Source organism: Lissotriton helveticus, chromosome 7, assembly GCF_964261635.1.
Source record: "Lissotriton helveticus chromosome 7, aLisHel1.1, whole genome shotgun sequence".
Classification (NCBI taxonomy): Eukaryota; Metazoa; Chordata; class Amphibia; order Caudata; family Salamandridae; genus Lissotriton; species Lissotriton helveticus.
In genome coordinates, this window is record NC_136068.1 from 74718450 (window position 1) to 74738434 (window position 19985).

A 19985-nucleotide genomic window follows, 5' to 3' on the forward strand; every position below is an offset into this window, starting at 1 on the left:
GTCATATCCCTTTCAATGAATGTCATATTAATTTCAATAGATACACCTTAACACCGGACAGAATAATTTTAACATGGGTCACATCCATTTCAACATAGGACATATTCATTTCAATGCTGGAAATATTCATTTTGATATATATCATATTAATTTCAAAGCATAACATTCATTTTGACAAGTTTCATTTTATTTTAGTATTGGTCATTTTTATTTTAAGGCATTTTGAATCAATTTCAATGGGGGATTATATTCATTTCAATGCATTTCCTATTTATATTAGCATATAGCATATTCCTTTCAATGGATGTCTCATTCAAAATAATACATTTTACATTCATTTAACATGAATCATATCCATTTCAACACATATCATATTCATGTCAATGTGTATTAAATTACTTTCAAAGCAAGCTGTATTAATTTTCATAAATGTCATTCATTTTGATGTTACTCGTATTCATTTTAATACATGTTAAATTTATTTCAATGGACCTCATATTAATTTCAACTAATTTCATATTCATTTAACATGTTTTAGATTCGTTTCAATCAATGTTATATTTATTTCAATAGATGTTATACTCATATTAACACTTGACATATTCATTTCAAGATGCAACTTATCCATTTTAACATTTATCCTTAATTTAAATAAGTATCATATTAATTTCAATGCATGCCATATTAATTTTGACAAATGTCATGTGAATTTCAGCTTTGTTCATACTCATTGTAAGGCATTTCAAATTCAGTTCAATGGGGCTTATATTAATTTCAACACAAGCCATATTCATTTGAAATTCTCCCCTATTGATTTCTGTATATCTCATATTCATTGCAATCTAGGTAATATTCATTTCAACTCAATTTATATTAATTGCAACATGTGTTATGTTAATTTCAGTTTGTTATTACAATTTTCTTCAGAATATAACATTCATTTCAGTAACTTATATTCATTTATATCAGTCGTATTCATTTTAATTTAGGTCATATTCCTCTTGGCACATGTTAGTCATTTCAAGGAATGTCCAATTCTTTTTGAAGCATATTGCATTTGTTTCACTGATTGCTATATTTTTTATAGTGAGGGCCATATTAATTAAAGTATCATTGATGTATATTTCAATATATCTCTTATTCAATTCAGAGTGTGTTATTCATATAAATCACGAAGTACTATATTTACTCTGCCAGGTTTCATATTTGTTTTGGTTCAGGTCAGATTCACTCTGCCAGGTATCGTATTTCCCTTGACAGATATTACATTCATTCTGGTGTGTTTCACAATAATTTTGCACCACAATATGCATCTCAAAAGGTGTTGTATATGGGGATCTGTAATTTTGACGTGAACGGCTTCCCATAGTGGGGATCCCTCATTCAGGGGCAGACTGTAAACATTCTGACAATGGTGCGACCAGTTTGGAAATGGCAAGCATGAAAAACGTGGTGCAATGACAGAGAGCCACACTGGCTGCAAATGATGGCAGAGCGAAAAAACAACGATTGCCACCAGTGGAATGAATAAACTGGCCAGCCATTGGTTCACGCTCTACAGGTCACATGACTTGGTGATCATCGTTGAGGGCTGCAAGGAGAGTACCATGCAAGGCTCAAAGTCCACAATCGGTCATTGTGAAGCCCACTGTTAGCAGGAGGTCCATACAGACTAAGGGCTTCGGCCCCGAAATGGGAAGAAGCATTGCAGAGGGTGCCAGGGATTCTTAGGGAGCCAGAACTGCCCTTAGTGGGATGAGTACAGTGCATGGGGCCTTCTCCTGGGGAGAGTGGGGATGCAGCAGGTTTCCTGGAGTAGTTGCTTAGCCAGGAGAAGGAAGTGTGCACCAGGAGTATCTGATATCAAGCCTCTTGGTCAGACAGGAAACACCCAATAGTACTCCAATACTCCAGAGGCCAGGGCGACTCCTTCACACCAAGCTGAAAGAAGAGTGGGAGAGGAGAGCCATTACAAATGTGTAGAGGACCAGTATTCAACAGTCCCAATTGGATTACGCAACGTTGCTTAACCTGGTAGCTCCAGCAAAAATATGAAACTACTTTCAGTGTATTCAAAACACAGCAGCCCGGCTGATTAGTAATATCCCCAGACTACATCACATCTCACCTGTGCCGAATGAGTTGCATTGGCTCTCCACTCAGAAAATGGTCATTTTTAAAGCAATGGAGATAGTCCACACAACAGTTTATCAGAGCCTTCCAGATTTTGTGTCTGCTAAATCTACCTGCGTAAGGTCAGTCATCTACGTTCCAATGCACCGGATCTTCTTGCTAACCAAATTTAAGGTGACCGTGCCTTCTCTGTTAAGCGGCAAAGACTTGGAATGTGTTGTCAGTTTCTTTTCAACAACATTCTTCTCTAATTCGGATTAGGAATCTTCCAAAAGCTCATCTATTTTACCAGTAGTTATGTTGTAGTGCTTCAGAAAATCTATGTTCACATTTTTTGCTTTCAGATGTTATTGTAGGTCCGTTAGCGAAATGAAACTTCGATAAGGGTGCAATTAACAAATACTCTATAGCATAACCTAATATCCACATTCAAAATCCAATTATCAGACTATTTTGGCATGCAAATGGAAGTTTTGCTTGAAGTGTCTGGATATGTTTTTTTAAACTCAACAACTGGTGGGAAGGAGAAGATTCAGTATATATTCTTTAAACAAAACAAATCAAGTACACTCTACACATTCTAGTATGCTCTGCAGAAACCCCTGATGGTGCACAATAGATAGGGAGATTTGGCGTCTGAGAATCATATATCCCCTTTAGTCAATACTTTATCTTTCTTTCCCTTTTCTTTAAATCCGCGTCAACATGTGGAGATCAGAAATTGATTTTTTAGAGACCACCCATCTTACGTTCTGTTTTTTGGGAGATATTTCTTCAGTGATCCATTTTGCTTCTCCTGCTTCAGCCCTGTTCCTGCCGCCACTTTGCAGCCTGTCTGGGGGGACCCCAAGTCCCAGGATTCCTGCTCTCCCAGAAGGAAGGAGCGTGCCTGACATCTTGCGCTAAGAAGCGCTTCAGACTCCCGCAGCGTGGGCCGCTGCTTCAGCCCTGTTCCTGACGCCACTATGCTGCCTGTCTGGGGGGACCCCAAGTCCCAGGATTCCTGCTCTTCCAGGAGGGAGGAGCGTGCCTGACATCTCACGCTAAAAAGCACTCCAGACTCCCCAGTGAGAGACGCGCCCGGGTCAAGGGCGGGCCCGTCCTTACCAGGAAGAGGCAGGGCAGGGCCACCCCCCTTTCATCTGGTCTACAGACTAGGGACTATGTCACTACCTATTTGGTCACACCCTGTCAGGTACTGCTCAATTGTGAGGCTACCCTGCCTAATTAGGACTCCAAACATTGAACTCATGGTCCTAATATATCTTATGTTTGTGTTTGCATGCGAGGAAATTAAGTTTAACTTCTGTCTACTGTTAACATTGAGTCCCTGTATATTCTTGGCTTGGTTAGACGGTCCTTAATTCTTAAAAAACTTAAATCCTTTAAGAATGGGGAAAAGAAAAACCAGGGATGGAAGTGGAGGTGGGGTTGGAGGAAGCATCTGGAAGGATAATAAGGGGGGAAAGGCCTGGAAGACACAGAAACAGAAACACCCAGGCAGTAACTGCGTTATGATTCGGATAGACACACTTATTAGTGCGTGTGAGGGCATTTTAGAGGGTGATATATCCACACAGGCTGATAGTATTGATGTATCCCAACGCCCCGCGCACTCTTCCAACCGCAGCCCAGGACGTCAGCCAACTATTCCAGCCATGTTCCCTAAGCCTGCTAGAGGAGGAATCCCTGCAATCCAATTGGTTGGAACTTCAGATACGGGGTAGGGAAGTCAGGTTCCCAGCAAGCTCAAATGTGATAACTTTCAATCGTTGGGAGCTGATATCTCCAGTACCAATAGATTTTCTCCCCTAGCAGATTCATTCGAGTTTGTTAGGGTGGACACCCAGTTGAACACTTCTCCCTCTCTGCCCCCCAGATCCCCTAATTTGCCTAGCACACAATTAGGCACTAGTCTTTCCACCGAACCCCAGGAAATGTATCGTCTTATTAACAGCCTTAGGTTGGAAGTAGTGTCTATGCGAACAATGATTAAGGATCTAACTTCTATGGTCACACTTTTATTACAAAAGGACTCTGCTCATCCAGAGATTATAAATCCCAATTCAAGAGAGTCAGGTAAATCACCCCATACGCAAGACAGATACTGTAGACAAGGGCTCCTGTGATAAGGTTTCCAGCCGGTCCGTCTCCCCTGTCACATCTCAAAAGAAAGCGACCCCTCTAGTGTGGCCAAATCGCCCAAATGAGACAAGTTTAAACCCGGCAGCAGCGCAAACCTGCACCAGACCCTGCCCTTTGCCCAGGGCAGGAAATCTCCTACATAGTCCTCATCAGCGAAGGATTCATTTTCCCAGTCCCAACCCCTTTCAGGCTTCTACAATCTATATGGTTAATGTACCTAAATACGATGATAGTAACGGCAAGGAAAGTGCAGATTCCCAGACCAACAAAGCAATACACTGGATTCGTTATGTTAGGGGATGCCATTCAGTCATTCACGAAGATATCATTAGAGCACTTAGACTTACTTCCCGAGTTCATCCACTAGATTGTATTGAGCTCAGGTTAAAGGGACAAGCCCTCACTGAAAATCTCCTTGCCCTGGAATTTGGTACATCCTCTCCAGATAACTCTTCCATCCAGTAATGGCATTTTCCACCCATTAACACTTATGGGGGTTCACCTGGGCTACCACCCTCTTGTTTAGCAGGATCCTCTTCCTTGGAGGCTAATGATTGACTGCTGAACAAGTTTCAAAATCATCTGGGACCCCAGGTCAATTCTCCATCTTGTAGAGAACCCTCCCCTCATATCTCTTTTACCAGTCAGCTCCCGTGTATCACTTGCGATCTGGCTCCAAGAAATATATTGACACGGTCTCCTTTGCAGAAAGGGTCGGGGTTTCTAGTGGTGATCTACCTAATACCCCTGAGGGGCAAGGACCAGGCTTTAATTACTCATCTGGGTTATCTATGATGTTTTGGAATATAGCTGGGTTGAGGACAAAGGTCACATCTCCAGATTGGAACACCTTTATCGAGTATTTTGACATCGGTCTTTTACAGGAACTCTGGAGGATGGATCCTTTCTACCATATAAGCAACCTAAATTATCATATACCAGCTACTAGTGGGGGGAAAAGGCAGACCCTCAGGTGGTTTATTAATCTCGGTTCGTCAAGCTATCAGCTTTGTTGTAAAGGTACTCCAGTCTCAGAGCAAGAATATTCTTATAATTCGGTTGAAGTGGGGCCAGCAAGAGAGAGTTGACATCTACAATGTTTACGTGAGGGGGTGGAATGGGAAAAAGTCGGAAGTTATAGTGTCTCTCGACTTTTTAATAGACCAGTATTCCAGGGGCTCTAGTGTCATATACTTAAACAACACAACAATGGGTCAGAGCTATTTTGTACCTGCACACTATTCCACTGTATACAGTCTTTTATCTAGTGCTCAGAAACCTGTGCGTATTGGTCGAGGGTGTGACCCGTAAACACCCCCTAAATGGTGATGCAGAACATCACATATAATAAGAAAAACAACGTGACCCGCACAAGGAAAATTATATACAAGTTGTATTTTTGCTAAATAATGCAATAATATTTTCCAGACAGATAACATGAACGCTTTCCAAAGAGAAGTGAAGTCCGAGTCTTGAAAGTTGTATTGGAAGACTTTTTATTCATGAAAAACAGAAGTTCAGAAAATTGCTAGCTGCCAACGCGTTTCGTCACCAACGTGACTTCTTCAGGGCTCTAAAGTCAGTAGAACTGTAATAGATAGAGCTTGCATCGCTTGGACAGAAAAACACATCATAGAGAGGACATTTAAAGAGAACTGGCTCCTAGTCCCCCTCGTATTCAGTCTGTTTTTTTAGATATGTTCTGTGTTGTACAGCCGTTTTCAGTATTTTACATGTGCATCACATGAATAATGTCAAGGGTAATCTGATGTATCCCCGGAAATATCTTGCTTATTTTTGTATCTTTTTAGGTCTTGTAGTGTTTATGGGGCCCTTCAAGATTCCTTCAGTAAATAGCGGGCATTTTCAGTGTACCGCCAACATCGTGTGCCTGGTCCCTTCCAAGTCAAGACCTAAAAAGATACAAAAATAAGCAAGATATTTCCGGGGATACATCAGATATTGGCACCAACACTCTTTTCTCTGTTCATCAACGGGATTGCAAAATTTCTGGAAGCTACCCCTACTGATGCCCCTGCTTTAGCTGGTGTTAGAGTCCCCATTTTAATGTTCGCAGATGACACGATGATTATCGCTAAAACACAGAGCAGCCTCCAACAAGCCCTGTCACTCTTTGAAGAGTTTTGCCAGCTACGGGACCTGGAAATCAATGTGTCAAAAACAAAATGTATGTCTTTTAATCCCCATAGATCATTCAGAGGAGGCATAGTGCTGAATAAGCGGCCCTTAGAACAGGTAACCGATTTCACATATCTGGGGGTTATCATGTAGAAGAACATGAGGTGGAACCGGGAACTTGACATGGCCACGTTGAAGCACTGACAACTGGCTGGAACCCTGCAAACTGAGTTCAATGCATCCTTTACAAACCCAGTTAGCCCAGTCCTGCAAATATATAATATGAAAGTTGTCAATTCCGCTTCATATCGGGCGGAGCTCTGGGGGTTTGAGAATCTCTCTAAATTAACCACAGCAGAAAATAGGTTATTGCGTAAAATTATTAACCTTCTACAAAGCTCCCCAGTACGCCCATTGCTTTATAACTTAGGTAGGAAGGCGTTGGTCGATATAGCCAGATTGCGCCCCTTACTATATTGGCGGAGAATCTGGTCAAAACAAGAATTGGCATCTTATGTTGGAGGACTTAAGGACCTAATTAGACCAGACTGTCACAACAAAATAAAATGGCTGCAGGAAGTCAGAGACACCTTAACCTCTTCCATGCACAAGACGCGCTGAGCTCGTCATGAGGCACGGCGCTCCGGTGCTCATGACGAGCTCAGCTCGTCATGAGCTGTGGAACGCTCAGATGCGGGGATAATTTCCCTGCTGTGCTGAGCGTTCCACGGGAACGGGTGTGGTCATGAGCGCCTTGCCTCATGACGAGTCATGAGCACCGGGACGCTGCGCGCGCGCTCCCCCACCCCCCAGCACAGCAGGGGAATTACCCCCGCACCGAAGGGGTTAACAAGTATTGCATGGTAACACTATGGGAGAACCCAGTTGCCCCCTAAAGCGTTTTTGAAAGGTATGTATTGGGACTGGGTGACCCATAAGACCTATATGAATAGTGACTCTTCCTCACTCACAGGGCACTTTTTAGATGTAAAGTAATCTCCAAAGCTGGAACTATACTGGGATATCATAACCAAGCCACATGATAGGGAGTTATACTTCCAATTCAGGGTAGGTACATTACCAGTAAGGTCGCTTACAGCAAGATGGGATTTACTAGGTGACAAATCTTGTCCCATCTGCTATGCCAATTGGAGTCCCTGGCTCACTTGCCGTCTGTCTGCCCAGCTTACACCGCTCCACGCCAAATGTGGCTGTCTTCAATCTGCAGATCTCTGGGCATTGGAAGGAATGACGCTGAGCTAAGATTACTGAGCTCGGAAACATTAACATCTAATGTCATTGACTTGGCAAAATATTTGGGATGGGCATGGGCCATAGCAATTTCTGCAGGGTAAAGGACTGTAATTGTTTTTAGTCTTCCTATTTGAACTTCAGATCCGACCCTCCGTTTATCAGATGTGAGGAGTTTGTATGGTAAGGGTCTGACATGATGCTAATGTATTTATCTGTAACCATGCGGCAAACAGTACAATGAACTGTAAATGTACCTAGGATTTTAAGATATTTTACACTCTGGTGTTTTAAGTATTTTATTGGATTTTATTGTTCTAACGGACAGTTTGAAATTATTGTTGTTACATATGGGTCTATGACCATTCCTTGTACTTGCTTTGATGATATATCTGTCTGAGCAAATATGACTATTACTGCTTCTCCTGCTCAGTCGATTTCTGCTCCTTTGACTCTTCATCTTGCTTCCCCCATGTGGCATGAAGGTTCTCATAGATCGGGGCCTCATCATGTTTCTGCCTAAAAATAGGAAAGAGAAGTGGCAGGAACAATGTTAGTGAGGGAAGAGTTGTGATAAATACTGTCGGTGCACAAAGGAGCAACGTAGAGATACTGAAGAGAACGTGGTTCATGGGAGAGGGGCACCGGTGACCGAAGATACACAAATATTTAATGTGGATAGTGATGCAGGAGTTACTTAAGCGAATCAGGAGCTACTTACTTCGAGGACTTGCGTGTAGCTTTTGTGTGTGTGTTCTTAGCCCCTTGAATTCGCTGGATGTTACCGTACTGAGATTCTGGAGTTGTCTGCAAAACAAAACCATATAAGGAGAAGAGTAAATCTCCAAGGATCATTAAAGCTCCATAATATACCGATATCATCATGCACAGAGATGGAGGTATGTCCATCTCTCTGTGGAGTTTCATATTGGTTCTGATTGACTATATATGTGTGCAGCAAAATATTCTCAAATTGCTTTTCACTATACACATCTCAGTGTTTCTCACCATCTGTTCGCACCACACTGTGGTCCTGCCTGTGCCCATGTCCCAGTGGTCCCCTCTGTACCCACTGCTGCCTTTATCCCTCTCACAGGAATGTTTTGTCAGCAACCATCTTGTAGTGGTCCTATTTGTGCCAATATCACAGTGGTTCTGTCATTACTCTTTCATTGTGCTTTTATCTTTGCCCATTCTATAAATATTCTCTTGGTGCCCGTCTAACACATATCTTGTTTGAGTCCACCTTGCATAAGTTCTGTTGGCACTGCCTCACTGTGGTTCGACGTTTGTCCTTCTCAGGTTTGTTTTGTCTGCGCAGTCACATAGTGGTCATGAATGTAGATGCCTAGAAGCCCTTCCCTGAGCCTCTACCAATCCCACAGTAATTTGTTTAGTATCCATCTCACTGTGTTCTGTCTTTGCCCATCTCCCATTGGACCACTCTGTAGCCCTCTGGACTTTACTGTCCTTAGTCATGTCACAGTGCCTCTGGTGATACTCATCTCTGCACTTCTCAACATCATTACCCATCTCATAGTGGTTCTTTCTGCATCAGTCTCAAAGAAGCTCTCTCTATATCCATTTTCCATTGGTTCACTCTGCACCCACTTCGCAGTGACTCTGTCTGCACCTGGTTCGAAGTGGTTTTCACTGGCCATACTTACCTCACAGTGTTTAATTTACTCCAAGCTCACTGTGGCGTATGCACGTATCAGTCCTGAAATGGTTCTGCCTCCAACTAGCTCACATATGTCTAGCCCATACCCATTCACTAGGGGTTAAGTCAGTTTAAAGCCATCACCTAGTAGCTGAGTATGTCTGTATCAATCTCACAATGGTTTAGGCTGCCTGTACCCATCTCCAACATGATTTTCAGTTGATCTAGACCCATCTCCCAGAGTTTCAGTCCATCTATACCCCTCTCCCAGATTTTCAGTCTAGCTAGACCCAAACTCCCAGCGTTTAAGTTTATCTAAACTCATCTCCCAGAGTTTCAGTCTATCTATACACATCTCCCAGAGTTTCAGTCTATCTATACACATCTCCCAGAGTTTCAGTCTATCTATACACATCTCCCAGAGTTTCAGTCCATCTATACCCATCGCCCAGAGTTTCAGTCTAGCTAGACCCAAACTCCCAGCGTTTAAGTTTATCTAAACTCATCTCCCAGAGTTTCAGTCTATCTATACACATCTCCCAGAGTTTCAGTCTATCTATACTCATCTCCCAGAGTTTCAGTCTATCTATACACATCTCCCAGAGTTTCAGTCTATCTATACACATCTCCCAGAGTTTCAGTCCATCTATACCCATCGCCCAGAGTTTCAGTCCATCTATACCCATCGCCCAGAGTTTCAGTCTATCTATAGACATCTCCCAGAGTTTCAGTCCATTTATACCCCTCTCCCAGAGTTTCAGTCTATCTGTAACCACCTCCCAGAGTTTCTGTCTATCTATAGCCATCTCCCAGAGTTTCAGTCTAGCTAGACCCAAACTCCCAGCGTTTAAGTTTATCTAAACTCATCTCCCAGAGTTTCAGTCCATCTATACCCATCGCCCCGAGTTTCAGTCCATCTATACCCATCGCCCAGAGTTTCAGTCTATCTATACACATCTCCCAGAGTTTCAGTCCATCTATACCCCTCTCCCAGAGTTTCAGTCTATCTGTAACCACCTCCCAGAGTTTCTGTCTATCTATAGCCATCTCCCAGAGTTTCAGTCTAGCTAGACCCAAACTCCCAGCGTTTAAGTTTATCTAAACTCATCTCCCAGAGTTTCGGTCCATCTATACCCCTCTCCCAGAGTTTGTCTATCTGTACCCATCTCCCAGAGTTTCTGTCTATCTATAGCCATCTCCCAGAGTTTCAGTCTATCTGTACCCATCTCCCAGAGTTTCTGTCTATCTATACCCATCTCCCAGAGTTTCAGTCTATCTATACACATCTCCCAGAGTTTCAGTCCATCTATACCCCTCTCCCAGAGTTTCAGTCTATCTGTAACCACCTCCCAGAGTTTCTGTCTATCTATAGCCATCTCCCAGAGTTTCAGTCTAGCTAGACCCAAACTCCCAGCGTTTAAGTTTATCTAAACCCATCTCCCAGAGTTTCGGTCCATCTATACCCATCTCCCAGAGTTTCAGTCTATCTATACACATCTCCCAGAGTTTCAGTCCATTTATACCCCTCTCCCATTGTTTCAGTCAGTCTATACCCATCTCCTGGGGGTTACGTGTCTGTACTCATTTCTCATTGGTTCTGCTGTCACCCAGTCTGCCTCAGAATTGAATTCTGCTCACTTCACCCCCATGGTACCTGCATGGCCTCGAACTTCTGCTTTTCGGTATCGATGAACTGACGGATCGCCATGTAGATGAACCGGTACTGAGCCTCGGTCTGCACCATTCCAGAACGCTGCTCCCGGACCATCTGGATTGTCTTCTGGATGTCAATGTCACAGTTCAGGCCTGGACGCGGGCAGGCAGAATGGAGGAGGCAAAGAAGAAAATAATGAAGTGGGCAACAGGTGTGTGAAACACAGAGATTGGCTTGTGATGAAGCTTTGAAAGAGCCCACAACATCAGAGGTGAGTACAATTGTGTTATTTGCAACATTTGTGGAGCACTATGAAATAGTTCAACTTCAAGAAAGTTGAACATTTTTATGTTTTGCCACATTTGGGTGAAAATCATAACTGTTGCAACAATTTATGTTACAAGAGGTAAACTTGCACAGAAAAGGTCTGAATGCATTTTTCATCTTGGCTGGGTTTGATTAGAGTGATCATTATCTCACCAAAGTATGGTGACAATCATCTCACAAAGTAGAAAAAACTTTACTTGGATGAAGGTGAAGAAATATCAGGACAACTGGCAAAATTTGTGAAGGGCAAAAACTTGCAGGTGGAAACAATGTGCACTGCCGAACTTTAGATCACCAGCTAAGTTTTTCTTTCCACATTCTGTGGTCTTAGGCATATAGTTAAACATTAAACTTAAAACCTGGCTTTTTATCATAACTCGTGTGCATGAATATGATGAACCCTTGTATTCAGCCTCATAGCACAATACATTTTGACTGATAGTGCTGCACAATTTTGAATTTACACTGGCCTATGCCACAGCGTTGAAAACTGCTTTAAGAAAAGCAAACAGAGCTGAAAACACAACTCTCGTCTGGCAAGGGTCTTTCAAAAGGGTGAAGCAGCACTCTTGGACTGATGAGCTGCTCCACTCCTGATGCAGTCTGATTACAGGCAGAAACATGTCAGTTACCTGTGGTGTTGATCATATCCATCAGCATGTCAATCACAATGATGGTGCCCGTCCGGCCAATCCCGGCGCTGCAGGGGAGGGAGTCAAAAGTCAGGGTGTGATGGGAGAGCATTTCAGGTGTAGAGAGGCATAAGAAAAAAAGAATGGTGGGGATTAACAGAGAGGCAGAGAAGTATGACATGAAAGAAGGCTCAAGCCAGAGTTACAAACCAGTTCCGTACTTGCCACGGTCAGCAGCTTTGGGTATCTGTAGTGGAGGCATCATGACAAAGGGACGAAACAGGAGCTTCCTTATGCAAGGGGCATAGCAGGTCATCACAATGGAACAGGATAGGTTAGTGGTTAGTGGTGCAAAGAGTTGCCAAAGGACATAAGACGCAGGCTAGGAAGTTGACTAAAGTTACGTCTTCTGCTTTACAAGAAGACTCAAGACTGGTATTTAATAACTCTCTGGGGACACCACACAAGCTTCGAGCTGATAAACAAATCTGGGATTGGTGAAAGGTAAGAGAGGGGTCCCCGCTTTCTCTCAATTGCTGCATCAGTAGGACCTTTGATCAGAGGTGTGTTCTCACTGGGAGGAGGTGTTACAAGTCAAAGGGAAGAAGAGCTGGGCTCTGTACACATGATAGTACACCAGGGGAAACAAAGAAACATTTTCTCATATCACTTACTAGTTTACCTGAACTCAAATTTATAGTAAGACATTGCTATGCTGTTAGTTACAACAGTGCGTTTAAGCCAAAAGTAATTCTCATTCCATTAACTCATTATTTCTTTTTGCAGCAAATACTTTTCTGACGCATGATGGTCTTTCCTGGAGAAATGATTCTCCTGATACAGTTTTGGAACCGCATCCATTCGCGTATTGTAGAACCGCATTGGACACATATGGATTTTTAGCCAGGGCTGTAAAATACACTATTTGCTCCAATTTATTAACACATTTCTAAATAATGGCTAAACTGCTTTAGCATTTCACCAATGCACTCACTCATGCTTTTCAAAAGTGAAACTGGACAGAACGGAACTAATCGGGTGATATTTTTAAATTGCCAATAAGTTACAGTCAATAAGTATATATACACACACACACACACACACACACACACACACACACACACACAACCACACACGCACACACACCCCCCCCCCCCCACACACACCTGTCCTCTGGAGTCTCTTCAACATTTTGGCTCCTTTGCTCACATTATTTTTTCAAATTTGACATATTGGATTTATTGTAGGAAAAAATGAGCACAGAATATAGTACATGTGTTTTTTCTTTAAATAATTATAAGTCAGAACTAAAATATTGCTAGGATAAATATCAAGACCCAGATTTCAGTAATATAACTCCATTGGATATATATTTTCCATTATTAACGTCAATGGAACGATGGTTTTGTAAACTATATTTTGGAAACAATATTGCCAGACAATATTTAGGCCATGATAGTCTGGTTCTAGACCTCTTTGAATTAGCCCCTGCTCAAATATCAAATGAAATGATGGACTTGCATGCTTTGCATACGTGTGCTGTGATAAACAGAAACGCACTACAGATATCAGTTTTCGATCTACCTTTCTTAGAAGTTAACTCCTCTATAATGTCCCCTATTGGTAAGTCAGCTTGCTTTATTTACCAATTCATGATAGTAGTTTTAAGCCGTGGTTAATTTATTAAAAAAAAGATGAAGTGCCAGGGCTCTCGTCAGGGGGCCATTGTAGCTTGCACCACAAATTACCCCTGCCAGCGCTGCCAATGATAGTCTCAACACAGCTTCTAAGCATCGCACTCCTACAAGTGTGACAGTTCAGACTATTTCAGACCCACAAAGCTGTAAGAATGGCTTGGGCGGCAGGTGATTGTATTTTTATTGTATATTGAATTATTCATTAACTGTTGTTATGGTCATCTCTAAATTAGCCATAGAGCGCCACTTTGTGGCAAACTGTCGCAAGCTCCGGTATTGACAATCAAGTGCCTGTGCTGAGCACCGGAAACCACTGGCGCAAATTAAGCACTGTTTTTAAGCCATTTGGGGAGCCCATCCATATTATTTTATGAGGGTAGACATCACACTGAAAAGCTTGAAGACCACTTGGATAACTTGTTGCACATGCCTTGAACATGGGAGCTGATAGTTATTAAGGGAAACTGGTGCTTAATTGGTGCTGGTGCTTGCAGGTGTCACGTAATTTTGGTGGACAGGAAACTATCTTTAATGATCAGATTTTGGCACATAGCAAGTGAGAAAACAGACAGGTAAAAATAGAATAAGGAACATAAAGATGGAAAGCAGTGACAAAAGCAGAAAGTAGGGGTGAAAAGAACCTGCAAGAGTGAGATAAAAAGACAGGAGGTGTAAGGAGGAAGAAAGTAGCAGGTGTTGGATTCAAGACAAGGCAGTCTTAGTATTCCGCAACCCAGTGCTTAATTTGTAAAATATTAAGTGCCAGGGCTCTGGCCAGGAGGCCACGGCAGCTTGCACCACCCATCACACCTGTTATGCCTGCTAAAACAACTACTAACCATCTATCTCGCATGTAATTGCGATAGTTCAGATTATTCCAGGGCCCCAAAGCTAAAGGAATGGCTGGTTAGGCAGGCATTAGTAATTTTTCAATGTATATTGTTTTCCAAAGCAACTGTTATACAGCTCATCTCTAAATTACAGGAGCAGCGCCATCTTGAGGCAGACTGCTCTAAGTGTGCTGTTGACAATTAGGTGCCGGTGCCGAGCACCGGGAATTAATTAAGTGCCGGTGCTCAGCACCGGAAAGCTCCGGCTCAAATTAAGCACTGCTGCAAACACAGCATTTGGTAGCACCGGCGTCGGAGTCCTAATAAAAGGTTTGGGACCCTATATCTACTATTATACAAGTTAAGCTTGAAAACTATAAAAGACATCGCATCTTGAAGACATCTCGTGGTGAGCTCCCGGGGTTGGTGAAGGGTTAGGAAGGGAAGGGGATGCAAGCGAAAAAGTTCAATTTTAACCAAACATCTGGGGAAAGCACGGTTTCTCTCTATAGACAGTAAGCAGTGGTACATACAAACAGAATGTATGTCAACATAAGCAGGAGATGAGCATACAGGGTGAGAGGCAGGAGACTCTTAAGGCCTGTTTTTTATTAGACAAGAGCAGGGTTGAAGAATAATAGTTATTTTTATTAAAAAAATTAAGAGTAAAGATCAGGGTTCTCCAAAGTTGGTCCTATAGGGCCGGATCCATGACAGATTTTTAGCATATCCCCATTTAGATACATGTAGTTATCTTAAAATCTGGCATGGATCCGGTCCTCCAGGACCGACTTTAGAGAACCCTGGTAAAGATCAAAACCCTAGGTGCGTGAAAGTCGAATAACGAGCGGACGCTGTATAACTGAAAGATGTAATTTCTGTTAAGTGCAGAGAAAAAATGTAAAAGTTGCGAGGAAAATAAATGGGCAGGTGAAGGACAGGCATGGAAGAAGAGACTACCACTCAAGTGTGGCAAAAGAGTAGATGCTCAGGAGTTAAGGGAAGGGATGCAACTTGGCAAATTAGGGGAATAGGGAGAGATAAAGAAATCTTGTACCATATGTAGGATAGAGAGAAGGAAGATGCGGAAAGAACAAGTTACTTACCTTTGGTAACGCTTTTTCTGGTAGATACAGTATCTGCCTGTGGATTCCTCACCTTGTAAATATCCCCAGCGCAGCAGCCAATCGGAAACCTTTGTAGCTCTCCAAGCCGGCGAGGTCATGGACGACGTCAGAGGGTAGGACTCCGCTCACGACCCCGCTGACGTCACTGGATCCATAATAGGGCTTTGTCGGCGTGATGACGTCAGTTCCGCCCTTTTTTCCGTGCCCCCGAGGCACACGGACGGACCGACATAAACAGTAATAGTACACATAGTACACAGTATTCAAATCAACACACAGAGTGTGAAACCAATGCAATATGCATGAATATATAAATACATCCATTAAGAAATCTTTCAAATATACACTTAGCAAGTATAGAAGAGTGGACAACGGGGAGGCGGGAGGGACAGTGAGGAATCCACAGGCAGATACTGTATCTACCAGAAAAAGCGTTACCGAAGGTAAGTAACTTGTTCTTCTGATAGATACATCTGCCAGTGGATTCCTCACCTTGTGAATAGAGTCCCACAGCAGTCCCCACTCCCGGAGGAGGGTGTCCACTCAGCTATACCATGAAATCCTGGAGGACAGAGCGCGCAAAGTGGCTGTGCCTCCTCACCTCGGTATCCAAGCAGTAATGCTTCGCTAAAGTGTGGAGGGACGCCCAAGTTGCGGCTCTACAAATATCCTCTACAGGCACACCTCTAGCCAAAACAGATGTTGAAGACTTTGCCCTGGTAGAATGAGCCCTTATACCCTCTGGAGGTTCCTTACCAGCCAGGGCGTAGCAGATCTTTATACACAGAATAATCCATCTCGATAGCGTGCGCTTGTGCACCGCTTTTCCCTTCTTACAGCCAGCAAATCCAACAAAAAGCTGGTCGTCCACACGATAGTCTTTAGTCCTATCGAGGTAGAAACTCACCGCCCTCTTAGGGTCTAGGCGGTGAAGACGCTCCTCCTTCTTGGAAGGGTGAGGGGGAGGATAAAAGGTAGGGAGGGTAATGGGACTGCCCCAGATGGAAGGGAGTTACCACCTTAGGCAGAAAAGCAGACCTGGTCCTAAGTACCATTCTCTCAGCATGAATGGTCAGGAATGGGGGTTTCGAACTAAGAGCTTGAAGCTCACTTACCCTCCTTGCCGCGGTAATTGCTACAAGAAAAACAGTCTTAAAAGACAGAAGTCTCGTCTCATGGGACACTTGTGTAAAGGTTCAAAGGGTGTACCCATCAAGGAGGTTAAGACAAGATTCAAGTCCCATTGAGGCCCAATAAATGGAGTTGGAGGGAATTTGTTGGTAAGACCTTTTATAAAACGTAATACAATAGGTGACTTAAATAAAGATGGCTGGTCCGGCAAACAAAGGAATGCCGACAAGGCCGATAAATAACCCTTTACAGTCGCCACAGCAAAACCCTGCTGGGCCAAAGAAAGAGCAAACTGAAGAATGTTAGACAAACAAGCTCTCAAGGGGTCAATAGATTTCTCTCCACACCAGGAAACAAATTTGGACCACCTATAGGAATGGATTGACTTGGTGTAAAGACGCCTGGCCGAAAGAATTACATCCACCACATCAGGCGGGAGAGAAAAATAATTCAGGTTGCCCCGTTCAATCTCCAGGCATGAAGGTGTAAGGTCTGGAGGTGGGGGTGTAGAACCTGCCCCTCCATCTGAGAGAGGAGATCTGCCCTGAGAGGGAGACGGAGCGGCGGGCACGAGTAGAGGTGGAGAAGATCTGTGTACCACACCCTTCTTGGCCAATCCGGGGCGATCAAAATAACTTGGGCCCGGTCTTGGCGAATCTTCCTCAGAACCCGAGGAATCAGGGGTATGGGAGGAAACGCGTAAAGGAGCTGTGAATCCCAACTCAACTGAAACGCGTCCCCCAAAGCTCCCTGCAACGGATACTGGAGACTGCAGAATGACGGGCAGTGAGCGTTCTCGTGAGTGGCGAAAAGGTCCACCTGAGGAGTTCCCCATGTCCGGAAGACGTGACGAACCACCTCTGGGTGAAGCCTCCACTCATGGTCGGCTGAGAACTGCCGACTGAGACTGTCTGCACGAACGTTCAGAACTCCAGCCAGATGATTTGCCATCAGACAAATCTGGTGGTCCTGAACCAGGTCCAGAGACGCAGAGCTTCTCTGCAGAGAAGATGCGACCCCACTCCTCCCTGCTTGTTGACATACCACATCGCGGTCGTGTTGTCCGTCAGGACCTGAACCAACTGACCGCAAAGGGAAGGGAGGAAGGCCTCGAGTGCTAAACGAATCACCCTGAATTCCATAAGGTTGATGTGAAGCAACCTTTCCTCTGGAGACCAAAGACCCTTGATCTCCAGATCCCCCAGATGAGCACCCCACCCTAGAGTGGAGGCATCCGTTATCACTGTGGCAACCGATGGAGGCAGATGAAAGAGCTTTCCTTGAGTCAGATTGCCCTCCACGCTCCACCAAGACAGATCCGCTGCAGTTTCTCTGGAGATCCTCACAGACTCCCCGAGATCTCCGTTGTGCTGATACCACTGCCTGCGGAGGCACCACTGGAGCGCCCTCATGTGCCAGCGTGCATGGTTGACCAGCAGAATGCAGGAAGCAAACAGACCGAGCAGGCGAAGGACCTTCAGGACTGGAACGACCTCTCCATTGTAAAACAAAGGAATCATTTCCTGAATGTCGAGAATCCTTTGAGGTGGAGGGAATGCTCGACAAACAGTAGTGTCCAGTACTGCCCCTATAAACAGGTTGCGCTGTGAGGGCACCAGGTGAGACTTGGGTACATTTATCGAAAAACCCAACCTGTACAACAACTGAGTTGTCTCTTGCAAATGATGGAGCACCTTCTCTGGAGACTCTGCTTTGATCAGCCAGTCGTCCAGATAGGGGAATACAGGGATCCCCGCCCTCCTGAGATGGGTTGCCACCACTGCCATCACCTTGGTAAAAACTCGAGGTGCAGTAGTAATTCCAAACGGAAGGACCGCAAACTGATAATGTTGCGACCCCACCGTGAAACGGAGATACTTCCTGTGCGACTCCAGGATCGGGATATGAAAATACGCGTCCTGCAAGTCAAGCGACACCATCTAGTCTTCTTCCAGCAGCGCCTGAAGAACCTGCGCAAGGGTAAGCATCTTGAACTTCTCTTGTTTCAGATAAAGATTCAAGATCCTGAGATCCAGGATTGGGCAAAGCCTGCCATCCTTCTTGGGAATCAGGAAATACCGGGAGTAGCATCCCTGACCCCTTTCCTGCTCTGGAACCACCTCTATCGCACCTTTCTTTAACAAGGTCAGAACCTCCTACTGAAGGAGACGGAGATGTTCCTCTGAGCAAGCCGCTTGACAAGGAGGGTAAATTGGAGGGAATTCCCTGAAGGGAAGAGCATACCCATTTGCCACAAGATTGAGAACCCATTAGTCTGTAGTGACTGATTCCCAATCCCGCAGAAAATGGGTAAGCCGACCCCGCACAGGACCAACATGACTGGGAATGGGGAATCTAGGGCTGCTTTGCTGCGGCAATAGGAGGAGAGGTAGAGGAAGAGAAGGAGGAGGGTTGACAACCTCGTGGACGACCTCTCCTTCTTCCTCTATAAGATTTATACAGCGGATTTTGTTGCTGCTGCTGTTGCTGCTGACGAGGCTGCCCTTGCGAACGAAAGGATGACTTCCCGAATCCTCTGTATCTACGAAAGGATCCTCTGGATTGGGTCTGCAAGCCAAGTGATCTTGCCGTGGCCTTACTATCTTTGAATCTTTCAAGTGCTGCATCAGCCTTCTTACCAAACAGACCCGTACCATCAAATGGTAAGTCCAACAAAGTAGCCTGCACATCCTGAGAAAAGTCTGAAGACTTCAACCAAGCTCCCCTTCTCGTAGCCACTGCAGAGCCCATAATTCTAGCCACCGAGTCATCTGTATCCAGGCCACTTTGAATGACCTGGCGCGCAGCAGCCTGGGTTTCATCCAAAACCTCCTGAAAGTTCTTCCTGTCTTTATCAGACAGTTTTGGCAGCAACTGTTTAGAGGAATCCATCAAGGCATGGATATACCTTCCCATCAAGCAAGTTGCATTTGTTGATTTCAGTGCCATGCTCGCTGATTAAAACACCTTCTTAGCAGACTGGTCAATCCGTTTTGACTCCTTGTCAGCTGGAACCTGTGGGAAAGCTCCAGAAGACCTCTTCGAGCAAGCCGCCTGAACTACAAGGCTCTCAGACGAAGGATGAGCTGACAAAAATTCTGGATCCTCCGGTGCCACCCTATATCTCCGTGCCACAGTCCTGGAGACTGCAGGTGCAGACAAAGGCTTCTTCCAAACCTCCAACACCGGCTCCAGAATTGCCTCATTAAACGGTAACAAAGGCTCAGTCACAGAGGATGGAGAATGCAACACTTTAATG

The 19985-nt window shown here is 44.2% G+C and overlaps 1 protein-coding gene across 2 annotated transcripts in view; it reads right to left on the bottom strand.

The window, feature by feature from the left end:
- Positions 1–168: 168 nt before the first annotated feature.
- The window catches only part of LOC144768103 (tyrosine-protein phosphatase non-receptor type 6-like), a 203922-nt gene continuing 184105 nt past the window's right edge, over positions 169–19985 (bottom strand). For both annotated transcript variants that reach the window (XM_078651503.1, XM_078651502.1), the window contains 5 exons: positions 11942–12009; positions 10983–11134; positions 8390–8475; positions 8048–8187; positions 169–1941 (listed from right to left, as the gene is read on the bottom strand). In XM_078651503.1, the coding sequence (XP_078507629.1) occupies positions 8082–8187; positions 8390–8475; positions 10983–11134; positions 11942–12009 (412 nt within the window). In that variant the 3' untranslated portion in view covers positions 169–1941; positions 8048–8081. The remainder of the gene's footprint in view (positions 1942–8047; positions 8188–8389; positions 8476–10982; positions 11135–11941; positions 12010–19985) is intronic.